The sequence below is a fragment of the Alligator mississippiensis genome, chromosome 1 (genome assembly GCF_030867095.1).
Source record: "Alligator mississippiensis isolate rAllMis1 chromosome 1, rAllMis1, whole genome shotgun sequence".
Taxonomy (NCBI): domain Eukaryota; kingdom Metazoa; phylum Chordata; order Crocodylia; family Alligatoridae; genus Alligator; species Alligator mississippiensis.
Window position 1 is genome coordinate 411981096 of NC_081824.1, and position 17936 is coordinate 411999031.

The 17936-nt window shown below is 44.0% G+C and overlaps 1 protein-coding gene across 2 annotated transcripts in view; it reads right to left on the reverse strand.

Moving 5' to 3' along the window:
- RUBCNL (rubicon like autophagy enhancer) overlaps positions 1–15602 on the reverse strand; it is a 35496-nt gene extending 19894 nt beyond the window's left edge. Inside the window, exons 1-4 of one of the 2 annotated variants that reach the window (XM_006267077.4) lie at positions 15520–15602; positions 12760–12864; positions 9946–10066; positions 3727–4413 (exon numbers count right to left, since the gene is read on the reverse strand). In XM_006267077.4, coding sequence (XP_006267139.3) covers positions 3727–4413; positions 9946–10066; positions 12760–12831 — 880 coding nt within the window. In that variant the 5' untranslated portion in view covers positions 12832–12864; positions 15520–15602. The remainder of the gene's footprint in view (positions 1–3726; positions 4414–9945; positions 10067–12759; positions 12865–15519) is intronic. The other variant, XM_014608402.3, reaches the window with a different exon arrangement.
- Positions 15603–17936: the final 2334 nt, after the last annotated feature.

Below are 17936 nucleotides of genomic sequence, written 5' to 3' on the forward strand. Positions count from 1 at the left end.
TATTTGCCAGAAGACCAGGAAATTACAGCCAAGATAATTGTACTTAAACACATGCATTTCGGTTCCTGCCAGTGTCTGGAGACTTGGGCAGCATTTCAGGATTAAGCTACCCTAACCTGCGTGACTGGCTGAACTTAGCTACAAACATGGATGTAACTTGTTTCTAACCACATCTATACTGGGCAGATCCAGATATATTGTCCTGGATCAGGGAACAGAATAACTAACAGAAGGAACCAACCAATATCACTGCCATATCAGAAAACCACTTTAACAGCATCCCAAGATACAAAGCTACTGCTAGGCTCCATGATCCTGCACTTGTACCTGCCTTCTGATTACTTCCTACAGGATCAAGAAGTTGGACATGCTACGACTGGAAATGACGTTAGGCATTTACAGATGGGAACGACTAGCTTCTTGGAGATGTAGATATAGTTTCACCACTCAAATCAATGCTCAGAGATCTACTGTTGACAAAGGGGGAGGTGGGAAGAGTGTCTCCCCCTTTCACTTGCATGATGTGGGCAAACTGACAACCTCTGCTTGCTTTTACATTATAAAACTTTTTCCTGGATGACTGAGGACTTAGAAAAATATGACACCAAACACCTATCAAGTGAACCCCAAATTTAGAAGTGGGGAATGATTTTTACTCTCACTACTAATTTTTACTCATGGTAACATCTACTCAACTTGAAATACCTGACAAATTACTGGACAAAACATCGCTAGTAAAGATTTGATACCTCTGGTGTCTTGTTTAGTAACTGAAGACCACATCCACAACCTCACAAAGTCAACACAAACCCTTCCACTGAATTTTGTCAGGCTGCGGAGCAGGCACAAGTGAACTCTCACCCCAATTCTCTGGGTCCTCGAAGGTAGATGCTCAACAGAACTGTATGAGAAGCTTGCTTGAGGTTCCCAAAATGTACATACAAGATGAATTTTTAAAAAGAGAAAAAAATCCTTGTATTCCAAACTTTAATTACCTTTCAGAGAAAGGGAACAGGGTGCAACCCTCCATTTCCCACCACTTGCTAGTCTCCGTTAAATATAGACAAGGTAAATCATCATCATATTTAATTTAAAATGGCAGAGAAAAGATCCAACTCAGATCAGGCCCCACTATGCTGACCACACTACAAAACACATGAGGTATAATTGTTGCCTCCAAAAAGCTCTCTTTTAGGAGCGTGAGACACACAACATGGGAGGGGAAACACAGAGAGCTGAGGTAACTTGTCCAAAGTGAAAAAGGAGAATGCTGGTATGACCACTAGTTCACTCCTGTCCAGTCAGCTTGCTGTCACCCCAACATTACTTGCTCTGTACCTTGGTAATAGAGGACTTGCTTTTGCATCAGTGACTGCCTGATCCTATACTTTTTACTTGACTACAGAGAAAAACAAAAATTGAAGTGAAGGTTAGCAATGTTGCTGATATTAGGTTTAGAACAAACCTAATATCAGCCAAAAATGCCACCAAAAAAGCCAGTCTTTGATCCTGTTGCTTGTGGTGTCACAAACAGCAGTCAGTAAAAACAGAGATAACTAAGGTCTTCACTATAACCACCAATGAAGGCAGTACCAGAGAACAAGCCAACTTCAGTTTAGTCAAGCAAATTTAGCAAGCAGATCTGAGTGCACCCACACTCAAAAGCTCTTCAGTGGCAGCAGAAACCTCCACTCTACCAACAGAGTTATTCCTCCTTTCCCAAGCAGAATAAGGCTTCTGCATGTACCAACAGCTTCATGGAGCAGCTTCTCAGTGCTGGAAGAACTTCTGGCCACCAGATGAGGTAAGCGTGGGTATACAGACCTAAGCTACACCAGGTCCCACAAGCAACAGAGGCATCCTTCTTGCAAACTTGAACAGTGTCCACCCCAGGGGTTTTCTATCATACCTACATCAGCTACAAGGATGTGCTCTTTGCATATCCTCAACTGACACAGCTTTATTTTGTAATATAGATGGGGGTTAGAATATATACTCTGAACACAGTATTTGCCCTTGTGTTCTCAAAAGATTATAATACAGCAATGTGAAATTTCTATAATCTGAAGGAAGTGGATTAAAAGTGAAGAGCTATTGGTACAAATTAGGAGACCATCCCTTTGCTTGCACCTGGAAGGCACCAGATACCTCAGACTTCCTCTACAGAAGAAAGAAGGCCAAGCTTCGAAATGGGCTGATTTTGCAGTCAGAATCAGGGAAACCTTCCCTCTACCTTTCCTTCAACTAGTGTCAAACAACTTCCACGTACTTCCCCCTCCGTCATGTTAACAAATCATTAGCTAAAGAGATCTCTAAGATTTACTCTGTTTTTAACATATGGGAAATTCTGAGATAAGGTAAAAGTAGGGATGCACCAATAAAGATTTTCTTGGCTGATACCGATGACTGATTATTAACCAGACATTTCAGCCAATACCAATCTGATAGCCAATTTACAGGAACGCAGCCCAGCAGCTCAGAGAGCAGCCTTCTGCCCACAAGTCTGTGGTGGTGAAGGGGTGGGGCGAGGGCTGGAGTAGGGCAAGGGCAGTGGTAGATGTTGTCAAGCCAGGGAAGTAAATGTGACCCTGAAGGTGGTTTATCCAGGGGACACCGGGAGCTCGGGAGAGGAGAATGGCTCCCTACTGCTGCATTCACCCCCAGGGAAGACATATGACCCCTCAGATTTGTGCATGGGGTGAGGGAGGACTTGTCCACTACAGGCTGGGGTGGAGAAGCTGGTGGCACTAGGGGGGGCTACAAGGTGAGCTATAGCCACCCCAAAATTCCCTGTAGCCACCCTGTATCCCCCATCCCAGTGCCACTGCCACCCGCCCCACCCCTGCCTGCTCAAAACCCAGCCCTGGCCCAGCACCCCTGCTGGGAAGAGGCTGGTGCAGTCCCTGGCCCTAAGCCCACAGGAGGCAGCCCACCCTCACCCCACACACAAGTCTGGGGGAGGCACATGTCCCCCATGCCTCCCCCAGGGGTGCATGCAGCACTGGGAAGCCTCTCCCCATCCCAGCCCCCCCCCCACAGTGAGCTGCCTGAGGCTCCATCTTGCTCCCAGGGTTGCATTCACCACCCTGGCTGGGCAGTGCCTGCCCCACTCCCTCCCTCATTGTGAGGGCCTCAATCTGCCTTCCCCATGCCCCTTCACTCCCCCCCAGCCCTTCCCCCCCACTCTCCCACAGACTTACCAGCAAGAGACTCCTCTCTTTAGCTGCTGGACTGCATTCCTGGCCATGCGCATGCACGCGGCATTTATTGGTAACAATATTGGCTACACCGGCCAAAAAAAGCTGATTGCTGATAATGTTAGACTTTCCTTTCATCGGTGCTGATCCGATGCGTGACGGATATATCAATGCACCTCTAGATAAAAGTCAGGTAGTAGTCTTTCTGGTTAGAGTATCTATATTGTTTGAGGCCCATGAATTCTTCCCTTCTACTAGTGATTCTGAGCTAAATATTCCCATAGCAAGAAAAAGCCAGAGACCCTCATGAAGGCAGCTTTCAGTGTGTCACCGATTGTTTGGATGCCTGAGAAAACCCATTCTTAATTGTATTATTCTTCCTCCTTTCCTGTCCCCCATTCCAACTGAGAACATTTGCAGTCATTTATAATCACTACAGTGAGACCACATCAGCTATAGATTTCTATCTATCAGTGCTATAGAAGTCTCAAAGAAGAAACACTTTGTTAAGTGATTACATGAGGGTTACCTTGCTGCTCAGAGGGTTCCAGTTGAGAAAAGTTATGGAAGGTCTTGCTAGTCTCATCCCTGAGTGGCCTGGGCTCCAATGTCTCATAGCTGTCAGTAGGTTCCAACAGCTTATTAGCAGTTGAATCTGGACAGATTGTAATAACAGTCAAAGGTTGCTCTACTGGTCTTGAATAATTTGTATGTTCTTTTTCTGAACATGAAGTCACAGAGTTCACCAGCGATGTGACAGTGCTTCCAGCTAATGTCACCTGGGTAACGCAGTTGTTTTTTGGGGGAGACTGTTCCAAATGGGTTAAGTTATTCTGAGAGGAAGTGATGAGACTTCTACCAGTAAATGAACAAGATGACGACCCCAGTGAAGACTTAGAAGAACTGCACTGTGTATTATCCCAAAACGCCTGGTGCCTTGTAAACCTAATGTCAGTTTGTGTACATGCAACCTTGCAACGTGTATAATCAGCATCACTGTCATCATTATAATCCCCATCGCTACTCTCCTCGCAACATTCCATATCACTGTCTGGATGCTCTGCTCTCTGCAACGCTGTTTCCTCTGGCAGTGAAGAAGGTTTAGAACCAGATGTGTTTAGAATGGACACAAGAATGTCTTTGATTGCTGCAGTACTATCTGGGTATGATCCAAAATTCCCTGCATGCCCAATTACGGCTGGCCTTGAGTATTCATCTGTTCAGAAGGAAGGGGGAAAAAGGGAAAGGGGAAAAGAATCAATAGTTTAACAAGTCATCCAAAAAAAAACAACACCACCACAAAACTTGGTTATGAGAAAAAGAGAAAATACTATGGGGATCAAAAATACTAAATCAAGCTCCCCTCCCGCCCACTAGCTTTTCCATTGAAACATTAAGATTACTGTCCCCTGCAACAAGAAAGCATTTCTGTGGTTAATAAGACCACAGATAATAAGTGAATAACGTGGTAAACCAGGGCACATACAATTTAACATTTTAAAATTATTGTTGACAGCCAGCATGCTCCCACATATCATTTCCCCCAAAGGTGAATGAGGTACAAAACAAGAAAGCATAGTCCCCCCCACACCCAAGCAACTTTCCTCAGTCCTGCGATTTCCTTTTCTCCATGGTTTTGTCTTATTGCAAATTAAAAAAAAAAAATCCTTTAGAACAGAACCACTGCCTGTCTTTCTAGCACAGCACAGACTGCTGGAAAAAAGACATAGGCTCCTACAAGTCCTAACATTTCTATTAATTTCAGTCATACAAAAAAAACTAGAACTCTTGGTTCCAAAATGATACCTTTTATTACACTACACTCCTGTTAATTTCAGTGACATTTCTTTGAAGAGTGACATACTGGAACTACAGGAGTGCTTATATATGACATTACCATCAAGCCCAGTTTGTGAATGTAAAGGAAAGCTATATGCAAAACATGCAATTAATGCCTGGAATTAAGTACTGTATTCCATGAATTCTGACACAATAGAAATCACTTAAGTTTCAAAGAACTACTTGAAATGACATTTGAATTCAACCATAAGAGCCTTCAAGAACAGGAGACAACAGATGTTTCATTTCTTACATTATCTCCTGCATTAAGTTAAGAACAGAAAAAAGCAAGCCAGACAGAAGGACCACTGCAAAAGGCAGGGAGGAGGGGATCAAGAGCCTTATATCACTGTGCAGAAAGAGAACAGGAAGTGCTAGAATCTATGCTTAAAAGCTTTACTGGCATAGTTAGATCAGTTTGGGGGAATACCCTCCCCTCCCACCACACACCCAACATACTCATGATGTTGCTGGTGTCAGCTGCATTGCTTGGAGGCGGGTGGGAAGGAAGGGGGTTATTTGTATAGCTTTGCCAGCAAACTGTTTTACATACAAGCAAGCTCCCATACTCACCTGTAGGACTTTGAAAGGATCTGAGTAGCCTGCCAGGAAAGATCCCATTAAAATAAAAATAAAAGGTGGTAACCACACAAGCTAGAAAATGTTAACATCTGCAAGTGTTGCTGTATTAGTCTGAAACAAAGCTTTAATTTTAAGTAACTACACTTATATTCCTTAGCACTGCCACAGTCGGTTTTACATTTACATTTGTTGAGCCTGCATACAAACAGCAGCGAGGACCATGCTGAAATTCTTATGAGAAATTACTTTTAAATTATAAAATGTGATAGGATCCATTGCGAAAGAAAAGCAAACTGGATGTGCGTAGTGTTCTTACAGGGGTGCGTTCTCTTTCATAGAGAAAAGAGAAGAGTACTCCCCTTAAAGCATCTGGTTTGTATTCCTGTTAAATTCCTGCATTAGCCTGCTATATACAACACGGAAAGAAAACCCTGGATTCCCATGCCCACTGACACCTTTATAAAGGCAATGGAAAATGTTATACATCCCACACAATATGCACTTGTCTGAACTGCAAGAATGACTTTAGAGCATAAGAACTGACATTTACTGGGTCAGACCATAGGTCTATCAAGCCCAGCATCCTGTGTCACACAGCAGCACAGAGCAGATACTAAAAGGGAGAGGGAACTGGGTATGACCAGCATCCCCTTTTTCTCTCACTTGCAGCCTCCAGCATTTAAAGTCTAGGAAGTTCTGATTCAAAAGCTGTATCCCTAACTCCTACACTCAATAGCTAATGATGCACCTTTCCTCCAAAAATTTGTCCAATCCCTTTTTGAATCTGGCTATACTGTCAGTTGCACAACATCTGGTGGCAATAAATCCAACACTTTAATGACATGCTGTATGAGAAAAAATATCCTTGTGTTTAATTTTAAAGTTGCTACCTCCTAGTTTCACATTGTGACCCCTAGTTTTGTATTGCGAGAGTAAGTAATAAATTCCTATTTACTTTCTTCTCACCATTTAGTATTTTGTAAACCATTATGTTCTGCATCTAGCTTCTCTTTTTTAAACTGAATAAACATAGCCCCGTTAGTCTCACCTCATATAGAAGACCCTTCATACCAGTAATCATCCTTATTGCCCTTCTCTGTACCTTCTCTAGTTCTTCTATATCCTTTGAAGTGTGAAGACCAGAACTGAGCACTGCATTCAAAGTGTGGATCCACCATAGATTTATAAAGGGGCATAATCACAGTCACTTTTCTCAGCCAGGGGTTCTCCAACTGCCCCCTCTCAGCAACCAACTTTATGCCCACTGCTACTGTTGGTAGCTCCAGAGAAGACAACAGCTGGCAAGGACAGGAAGAGAGGGCACCAATAACTGGCTCTCTCTAGCATTCAGCTCAACCAATTTATATTCCGACCTTACACTATCTTACCTATGGTTTCAGAATATGCCTCCTAAATTGCTAGACAAAAAGGAGCCAAAATGATTCTGACTACATTATCCAGAATGGCAGGAATATCTTACAGGCAGCCCGAACAGAGAACTGTAGTTGACAGAATGCCCCTGTAGGAATCAAATGTGTGCCAGGATTTCACAGTAGTAACTAACTTGCATCAAAGCTTAAAGTTCAATAAAAATCTTAAATCAAACATGTTTTTCAAATAGCAGGTATAACAACACAAGCACAACAGTATGCATTAGTCAACCACTGTTTATTACTCAATCAAAGTACAAGACCTGCTGCTTCAGCACAAAGCTTAGGCAAAAACCACCATCATTTATTCAGTGAAAAGGCTAGTCAAGAGGTTGAGATGGAGAAAATTACTTATCAGACTTCAGATGACTAATAGGATACTTGCCCACTTCTTTAAGATAGATGCATTAGATTGTAAAATTCTAAGAAAAGATGCAAATAAGATTTGTTTCCAGTACAGCGGGGACTTTTTGGGTTCAGGAGGAATGCCAAGCACCACAGGTGGAACAGTGTCAAGTCTTTGAGACCTCCGTCTAGAAGTTGTCTCACTGGACATTATCAAGGTAACAAATCTCAACGATAGAGCAACAAATCTCACTAAGGCTAATTCGTCTAGGAGCTAGGTGTTTCAACTGTGCCAGATGACAGGGATTAGTAATTTTGGGCACCAAAGTAAAATATCATGCACATTGCTCAGCCCATAATCCTGGACCTTGTAAAGGCAAGTGTGCAATAAGCACATCTGAAACGGATTACAAACAAACAATCTCCCCCACCACACGTCACTAATGAACACATGTATTAACTGAGCCCACGGCATTCGAGAGCTATGTACTAGTTATTTATGCTTTCAGTGGCATACATTCGAAAATTAAAGCCAGGTCTACACTATGCTACAGTATAGCCACCACAGCCACATCAGTAATTTATAAACAACATCAGCATACCAGCAAAAGTCCCAATACAGAAACAGCTGTACCTATAAAACTGCTTTTCCACAAATAACTTGTTTTCTTAAGATGAGGATGCAGGAATAAGCTACAGTGGCAAAACTGAATACGCACTAGAGGTGCTTGATGTGTTCAGGTCAACAGGAATGCCATACCATCCAAGTGTTCTAGTTCAGGCCTGGTTTAAGAAGTCTGAAGGCAAATGTCATTTAACACACAACACTGCCGTATTTCCCAAAAATGTCAAAAGGTGACAGCTGTAAGAATATGTTGTAATGGCCTGTCACCTCTTGCCTCTAACACAAATATAATCCTTCATATCCAGCACATGCAAGGGGGGTGGAGGGCAGAGGGATGGAAGGGAAGGGAGGCTGAAGATTCAAGACAACATTCTCCCACACCAAACTCTTTTGCCCCTCTCCCATTGCTAAGTCCATCCTGCCACACTCCATGCTCAAACATCTGCTTCCACTTCTCCTGCACCGTGTGCATTTCTGGCAGAAATCCCTTGACCACATGACCTTCTTCTACTACAGAATTGTCTCTTCCTGCTTCTTGGTTGAACAGCTCTACTTCTTCAACTTAACTGAATATCACCTCTACCATCCCTTTGACTCCCTCCTGAAACCAGTTCTTCCTTCCTTCTCTTGATACCCAGGAACTTTCCAATTTCTTTTCAGATAAAAATATAAAGACAAGCCTCCTCCTCACAACTCTCTCATGGATGCCAGAGTTTCATGTCTGTTCATGTTCTTTAATCCCTTTACTTGCCCAGAGATCCCTTTCCTGGTCTGCTTAATCTCTCACTCTGGTTCATTCTTCAAATACAAGCATGCTTTTGTCTCTCCAGCCCTTGCTGCCAGGCATGCAAAATTAACCACCTATCCTCCTGCTTCAAGCTCTCCTTTACTGTGCCTTCAGACAGATTGACAATATTTTGGCTGATGGTGTACTAAAGCCACTGACAATCAATCAATGAGATTATATTGTTCTGAATGTTTCCCCAAACTGTCTGTATCCATCCGTTGTCTCTCATCTTATGCTTAAAATGGAAATTCCCACTTGGGCAAGGACATTCTTGGGCAGGGATATTCTCTTCTCTCCTTGTATTTGTATAGCACCACCGGAGTGCTGTTCAATGGCTACAAAGTGATACAAATAACAAACAACTCTTGTCTTGTGAGAGAGTCAAAGCTTTGTCCTTCTTTTCCCATGTACCTACCCATAAAAGTTAAAGGTTCTACTTAGACAACATTATTTGCTTAAGTAATTTGATTGGACACATGCACATTTTTTAAAAACTTGACTTACTAATGAATCCAACCCATAAAATAAAAAGATTGAATACTCCAAAATATAGCCAATCCCCCAAAACACCCACAAAGATGCTAATGCTTAGATGCTATCCAGGTGTGGCTCAAAATAAAGCCTCTCTCTTGTCCTGGAACAAGCTTAAAAAAAAAAAAAAATCAGACATATTACTTAAAGCTGTTACCAGGAATATTAACAGTTATTGAAAAGGTAAAATATGCAAAATTAAGCTCACAAGTGATTTGTCTTTCTAGTCTCCCAAAATCTACAAAGTTATTGCTTACATGAATAAAGGTTTAATGCATTACAGTCAAATAGCAGATGCCATTCAGATTATTTGAGAGGAAGGTCATTTACTCTGAACACTGAAATTGTTGGTCTGGCCAAAATGATATTCTTTTATAAAGCAAGGAAGTACACAACTACCTTTCAATTTGAAGAGGTAATTTCTTACTGTTGCATTTCAAATAAGTGAAATTCCAGCTCTAATCAGTTAGTTTTAAGTTATTTTGAAAAAAGAAGTAAACATCTTTACAGTTTGTATTAACATGTTAAACAGTACACCATTTAAACAGCAATTCAGGTTAGATTTTAGTAAAGAGAGGGGGAAGACTATTACTAAACTAAGAGGCATACCTGGAAGAACTGAAATTTGAGGTGTTTGAGCAAGGCAGCTAGTCCTTAGTGGGGCAATCTTTGCAGGATCTGATGAAAGTGTTGACTCTGTAACAGCTACCTTGTGGCTTTCCTTGATCAACTAAAACAAACACACACACAAACCTGTTAATTATGGAGCCCTGTTGGATGAGCAATGCACAAAAGAGTTATTATATGCTCCTGAAAAAGACAGAGTTTAGGCCATTTTCTCCTACAATGTATGTCTATCTTTTACACCTGCCATCTTACACCTGAATTACTAATTCACACAGTAATTTTTTATTTCGACAGCCGGACTTTACCAGACTTGATCCAAAGTTGTGATCCAAAAACCTCTATTTAGAAACTACCTGACACTGGCATCTCCTGGGCCTCAAATTTCTCTTCACCTTGAGTTTTATTTCTGGGTGTATGCAGACCTGCCCTAGTCTAACCAGCTGTATACCTAAATCTCATATAAGCCTAAAGAGATCCAGAAAATAGCTGTAACCATCCCTTTAAGGAACACAACTGGTAGCTATATACAGAGTATGCCTAAAACAGAAACAGAATTGGACCCCTTAAAAATAAAGCAGCTACACGTGCATCTTTTTAACAATATAGACACAGGAGAACAAGATGGTGATACCCACCTGTTACATAATATCCTATGACCAAGGCCTCCTACTTCCCGAGTGCTCTAACCACTACTCACCTGTAATTATACATAAACACTACCTAGAACAGGAACCTAAACCCAGGTCTCCCCCTTTCCCATGTGAATACGCTCATCACTAGGCTATAGTCATGCCCCCACTTTATACTCTCTTATCCAAACCCCAAATGACTCTTGCATCCTTTTCTGTCCAGCAGCCCAGTTTGAACCTCAGCCCCACCTATAACCCGATAGTTAAAGCATTCTCCTAGTAGGTTAGAAATATGGGTCATTCCCCTCAGCCTCCTACTTGCCGGTTGACTGTTCTAATTAGCAAAACTACCACTATCATAGGTAAGGTAGATACCATCACCTCAGACTCATTCTACTCCAGCAGTATTTTAAAGGAGAAGAATGACTTGCAATTGGGTCTTGCGAACAACAGATGCAGACCATACCCTAAGTAAAGGATTTGAGGTTCTAGAACCCAAGTAGACAGAGGCACCTGCCTGCAGCCCTAACTCAGGGGCCTAAGCTGCGTAGTATTTCTTGTTAACTAGCTCTAGGCAGCCCCCCACTCAGCACGCAGGAATTTTCCATTGCCTTTCTGAGATACCTACGATGCACTGCGCAGGGAGTTTAAGTGCTTCATTCTGGAGTTTGGATTTTATTCTGGGGACCAGGTGCCCAAGATATTTGTTAGATACAGCCCTCATGTTCAAGTCATAACAGCATACTAATGAAGGAGAGACTGCTATATTTTTTGCACCTCACCCATGTACTTGCTAATACTGCTTTATTATCTTACATTTGGGGGGCGGGGGGAGGCAGGAGTTTCTACATGTGGGAAGAAGAAAGCTTATTTTCTCATAACAGTGATACCTACTATTAAGATACACAATTAACTTTATCATTAGGAGTAGCACCAATTCAATGGGACTGCTTAGTCAGAGTTAAGCAAGGTGTATAAGTTTTGCAGAATCGGGTCCTTGTTTTGCATTGAATTAAAATACTTAAACATATTGATATAAAACTTAAGTTTACCTAGAAAAGAAATGGGAAAAAGTGCAACTTTATGGAAGGGGGGTCACCCTTTATATTTTATAGTGATTAATGGCTGGAGCACTTGCTCACAATGTGGAAGATCAGGGTAAGGCTGAGCTTCAGGGTTTTTCTGGATCTCAGTTTTAGACTTAATTCCCCATCTTTTTTTTTGCCTGCATTCTTTATTGGATCTAACTTAAATCTCCTTTGGCCCATGGAAAGTAGAAATGCCCAAATAAGAAGTGAATAGGTATTTCCATTTTAGCTGAATAACAGGGCTTCAGGACAAGTGTGTTATGGTATGCTTAAAGTTTTTAGTATTCTATTATCTCAAATTTTAGGAACATATTCTGTTAAACATCCAGTTTTGTTTGCATTATTCCCAGCAGCACATTTTAAGAATAAATATTCCCAAACATGCAAATATTAATACATATCAATTAGTTCAACAGTACTTAAAAGAGTGCATATATTTAATAACTGATCAGTTTGATGAAAAACTTGTTTCAGGTAGTTATTGCTAATCAGTTTTGCAGTAAATCAGCTCCATCTCTTAGGACAGCAGAATTCTAACAACTGCTCAAATCAATACCACAACTTCCTGCAATTAATTTAATAATCAGTGTAAATATCATAGTTCAGTCTTCTAAGACTCTTTACTCCAAGAAGCTTCCTGTAAAATTTTTATCATAAGCAACCACTGTTCTGAGAATTCGGATACGAGAATTACGTTTACTTTCAAAATGACTCCCATTACAGCAATCTATTTTGAGTTTTGGAAGAATTTAGAAAGGAAGCTCTTGAAAAAGTTTGATCATTGTGAAGTACTTTAATTCAAGGGACTTACTTAAAGCTAATGTCCAAACCTACAAAAAAAACAAAAAACAAACACCCCAAAGCCCTCGCCTGTTTTCAAATAACTTAGGCTTTTCCCTGACACAAGTTATACATTTGGTTTTGATTTTTTTCCCCCAAAGTCAAAGTTTATTATGAAAACAATAGCACACTAAGGTTACTGGATTTGCCATAACCACTAGGAACTAAAAGCTAAACAGTCTTTCTAAAAAGGATCACTTTCAGTTAACAAGAAACAAAGAAAGAATATACTACTTTACCTTTTGAGAACTAGCTTGTTTGAAAACCTGTGTTCTGTTGCAGCTGGTTAGGATTACAGCATGAAGAGACATGATGGGAAAATCATTTTTTTTTTTTTAAACAACCTGGAAATAATTGAGAAAAGGTGATAATGATTACTAAATCAACTGTGCCTTTAAATTCAAATATGCATTTATCAAGTATTAGTTTTGATTCCGTGAGGTTTCTAGTTTCTCATTTATCCTAAAACACAGTGGATCAACTACAATGGAGGTTCGAATCAGAAAATCCATTTAAAGAGTTTACAAAGTCTTCTGAACAAAATTTGTATCCCTAACAATACATTTTCAAAAATGTGTTGCGTTAATCAGGTGGTTTTAACCAATAGTTGCATTAAGGAGAAAAAAAGGTTCAGTCACAATAAGAGTTTCCACACCTTTAAATGCCTATTTTACAAAGAGGCAGGCGGGGTTTTTTGAGTAAGTGTGATATCTTTTTTTAGACCAACTGAAAGTTTCTGTAATATGCTTTATTGTCTTTTTATAATGAAAGAAAAAGCTGTGTACTGATAATGGACATAAGAACCTCTTGAAATAGCAGCAATTAATGCTGTTGCTACTTCTCTGATGCCAATTTTGTGAACCCACAGAGAGCTCTGTGGGCTGGATGAGACAGCCCTGCAGCCTGGAGTCATGTCCACAAGACAGATATTGAGTACCATTGCAATACTGTGTAGTTTGTCTGAGATAAGCTTTTTACATGTAAGTATTTAACTTTCAGGCCTTCTGGTTCTTGCTTCATGAAATGCTTTGAAAAGTATATATTTAAGAACCTGCATGGGCTAAAAGACAGGAGAGAAAAGTGCCCCCCGGTTTGAAAGGACTATATATAGCTATACAGTATAACGTTTCTGGGACCAGGGCCTGAAAAGAAAAGGAAAGGAAAGAAAAGAAAAGAAGACAAACTTGCAAAAACCCTCTTGGTATGGCTGGACAGCTTGAAAATGGTCACTCTCTGTCTTTTTAAAACAAAGAGGGCTAGATTGAGCTCTGGTAAAAAGCAGAAGTATTTACATTTACACCAACATGAGTACACAGATGTGCAGGAAATGTTTATAACAAAATGGAAAATATGCAAACTGAAAATTCACAGATTTCATTATGCAGCGCAAAGATTACTAGGGGTACTGCCATTTTTCCCATGCTAAGTAACACCATATTTCCATGTGTAGTCAAACGCAAGTCAACAGGATGCCTTGTCATCTGACTAATGGTGACAGAATTAGGCCCTTCTGTTTTATGTGAATTTGTTTACTAAAATTGAAAGTAAACTGAGTGAAGGACCTTACAAAACTTTAACTTGTCCTTTTTCCCCCCAGCCAAGTTTCCCCCCAAATCTAGTAGTGTTGTAACAGCTGTGGTTTTGAGGGTGTGCAAGATGATCTGTGAAGTGAATCAGTCTCTCTTATTGGAAATGACTGGAAGAGGTACTCAACAAGCTATAAGGCACAAGATGTCCTTCCTCAGTCTGAATAAGACTTCAGTTATCCCTTCACCTTGTGGCATCAGAGTACCTGAAATGACCAGGAAGAAAGCTGCTGCTTAGCACGTTTGGGGAAGAGGCTTTCTTTTCTTCCCATTAAACCATGTAAGCACTCAGAGGATGGCAACAGTTGGTATGCTGCTCAGGGAAAAAATTAACCAGTAGATCAAATTTATCAGAAACACATACTTAACCAGAAAATGATGTGAAACGGGAGGAGAAATTGTTTACTTGCCATGGAAACTGCTTAACAGGAACAGATCCCAGGAACATGGGGCCCTGCTACACGTTCAGATTCAAGCAAGAGAGAAACCATCTATGGAGTTGTTGCACATTTTCAAGCTCTCACTTGTTACCTCTTTTTCTAGCTAACGGGTCATTTTTACAGTGGGAGAACTACTTGGCATGTGTGACCAGTCCCAATTTTATTGCGCACTTCCCCAGTGAATTGTGTAACAACTACTTTGCACGTGTGGCTGGTCTTACTTGGCACATGCGGCCCATCTAAATTTATGGCATGATGCCCCACTGGCAAACTGTGCAATTACTTTGCGCTTATGGCCACTGACTTCACACGTGCGGCCAGTCTAAATTTACAGCACACTTCACCAGTGAGTCACAGGGAAACTACTCAGCCCATGTGGCTGATCTACATTTTGGGCACGCTTCACCTGTGAGTTGCGTAAGCTACCTTGCACATGTGGCCGGTCTACAGTTATGGCGCGCACCACCAGCAACTTGTGTGGCGACTCCTGGACGCGGGTGCCCGATCTAAACTTATGGCGCGCTCCAGCAAGGTGCCTGACAGCGACGTGGCACGTGTGACCAGTCTACACATATGGCGCGCGTCCCCGGGGACCCAGGGGATTTGGCACTTGTGGCTGGTCTTATTTTCGCCCGCCCCTATTTATAGTGGCCACCTGTGCAATAAATGTGACGTGCCGCAGCCACGGCTTCACAGGCCTGCAGCAAGAGCCACGGGGTGCCTCCCCCGGGGCAAAACCTTCACCCCCGCCCCCCCACGCCTGACGCACCAAGCCCAAGGCTGGCACCTTCCTGACCCCGCCGCCGGGCACGGCAAGGCTGCCGCCGGGAGGGCGCCGGGAGCACCCGGCCCGAGGCTCGGGCTGTCAGCCCGGCTCCCATGGGTGCGGGTGCAGCGCCTGCCCCGCCGCTGCCCCGGCCCGGGCTCTCTCGCTGTCTGCAAGGGGTTGCTGCCGCCGCGAGCCGCCCCTTACCCGCTCGCGCCGCCGCCGCCGCCTCAGCCGCGCCGGTCCGACCCCGCCGGGGAAGTGCGGCGCCCGCGCGGGGCGGGACACGCTCCGCCCGCACCCCCAAGGGCCCCGCCCCGCCCCGCCGACACCCCCTCGGCCCTGCCCCCGGAGACTTCAGGAGCGGGCGGCACAGCGGGCGGAGGGGCTGAAGCGCCCGGGACCTACCTGGGCTCTGCCCCCTCCCAGGCTCCTGAAACACGAGCGGCTCAGGCCACCGCGGATCGCGCCTGGTCGCGGAGCCCCGACCCCGGGGCATCAGACGGGGGGGGAAAGGCGCGACCCCCGGCTGGCCCCAGCGCTCTCTGCTGCCCAGGGCAGGCGGCCGGATTTGATGACCGACCTCCTGAGGGCCCTTCCCATCCCAGCGTCTGTGAAATCCGCAAGTCATCCAAGAACATATAAAGAGCTATTTATTGGGTCAACCTGCAGGTTCATCTTGTCCCCGGGCCTCCCGAGTCTAGGGGGGCACCAGATCACTGATGGGACGGTGTGGGGGGGCCACCGGCAGCCGATCACCGACCGGGAGGGTCCCCCAGTGACCGATCGCCGAGCTGGTGGCGAAACCAGAAGTGCACTTCCAGTTTCGCGGCTGGCACTTCCAGGGGGTGCACTGCCAATCGCAGGGGGTGCACATGCATCCACATGCACCCCTTGCGTGTCGCCACTGATCTTATCCAGTCTCGTGTCACCCCTGGGTGCAGCCCCACCAAGTCTGGGGACCTCCTGGTCACTCCTCCTGGCCCTGACCAAGTGGGCTGTGTGCCTGTCCAGGAAGGAGACTCTGGCTGGGAGGGTCCCCAGGCACTGTGGGGCCACTTTCCTTGCACTGGTCCATTCCTGTCTCTGGGCACAGTATCACTGGGCAGTGTCTGCTGACTCCCTGGGCTCGTTCAGGGGCCAGTGGGCGCTGTCCAGTGTGTTCTGCTTGGTGTCCCCTCCTTGGCACTTTTGTTATGAACCTTTGACCTTCACTCCCATCCCTGCTTATTTTATTATTTGTCCCCAGTAACCAGTTGCCAACCTTTTCTGTAGCTTCCTCATCTGAGGATGACAAATAGGCCTGTGTTGCTCCCCACACGCAGCCCCACCAAATCCCAGGACCTCCTGGTCAACCTCCTTCTAGCAGTGGCCAAGCTGGCTGTGTATCTGACCAGGAAGGAGGCTCTGGCCCGGAGGGTCTTTGGTGACTGCAGGGCCACTTTCTTTGCTCTACTTTGTTCCCACTCTGAGCCGAGTATCATTGGGCAGTGTCTGCTGGGTCCTTGGACTTGTTCAAGGTCCAGTGGGCACTGTCTGGTGTGCTCTGCTCTGTGTCCCCTTCGGTGCACTCAATTTTAACCTATGACCTTCACTCCCGTCCCCACTTTGTTCTTTTGTTGTCCCAAGTAATCAGTTGACACATATCCAATAACCTCCTCTATTACCGGGGGGTGGGGGGTGCTAATTGTTGCTCTGTGGGCTTAATAGGCCCATGTTCCCAATTTAGGAGTGTCACACAAGCCCTGCCCCCCAAAAATGGGGGGCTAACTATTGCACCATGGTGGGCATCAAACCCACATTAACACTGAGTCAAATAGGTCTCTGTCATGCAATCCACTGACTCCTTGGACATGTTTGAGGGCCAGCAAGCACTAGCCAGTGTACTCTGTTCAGAGTCTTGTTGGATCACTTGCTAGTAACCTTTGATCCTCACTCTCATCCCTGTTATCATTTTTAGTTGTCTCCCATAATTATTTGATATGCACGTAGTGGCCCTGCAGATTAAGGGGGGCTTTTAGCTTTATGTGGTGGGCAATGGCCCATGCTCCCATTGAACATCAAATCGGCCTGGGTCACACAGAAGCAGAGAGTGGAAGCTGAAAGGGAGAGTGAGCTGGGTATGACAAGGGGTTTTTTTCACTGTTCTTCTCTCACTTGCAGCCTCCACCATTTAAGATCCAGGAAGTTCTGATTTAGAGGCTGTATCTCTAACTCCTGTGTCCAATAGCTACATATTCACCTTTCCTCCAAGAATTTATCCAATCCCTTTTTGAATCTAGCTAAACTGTAAGCTTCCACAACATCTGGTGGTAATGAGTTACACACTTTAATGACACATTGGGTGCATCTACAGGTGCAATTAATGTAAACAAATAAACTCTGAAGCGGTTTGCACCATAGATTTTTGCTCCTGGGTGGATCATTTGCACATGTGCCCAGGACTGCAACATGTTGAGCTGGGGCAGTGCAGCCGCAGCTGGCAGAGGGCCCAGGGGTTCAGCCTGCAAGCCCGGGGCTGCTCTGACCTGGATCAACATGCTGCAGAGGGGCTGACTGAGGAATGAGAGTGCTTCAGCATGGGGCTAGCTGGCAGGCAGCCCCCACACTGCAGCACCCTCATG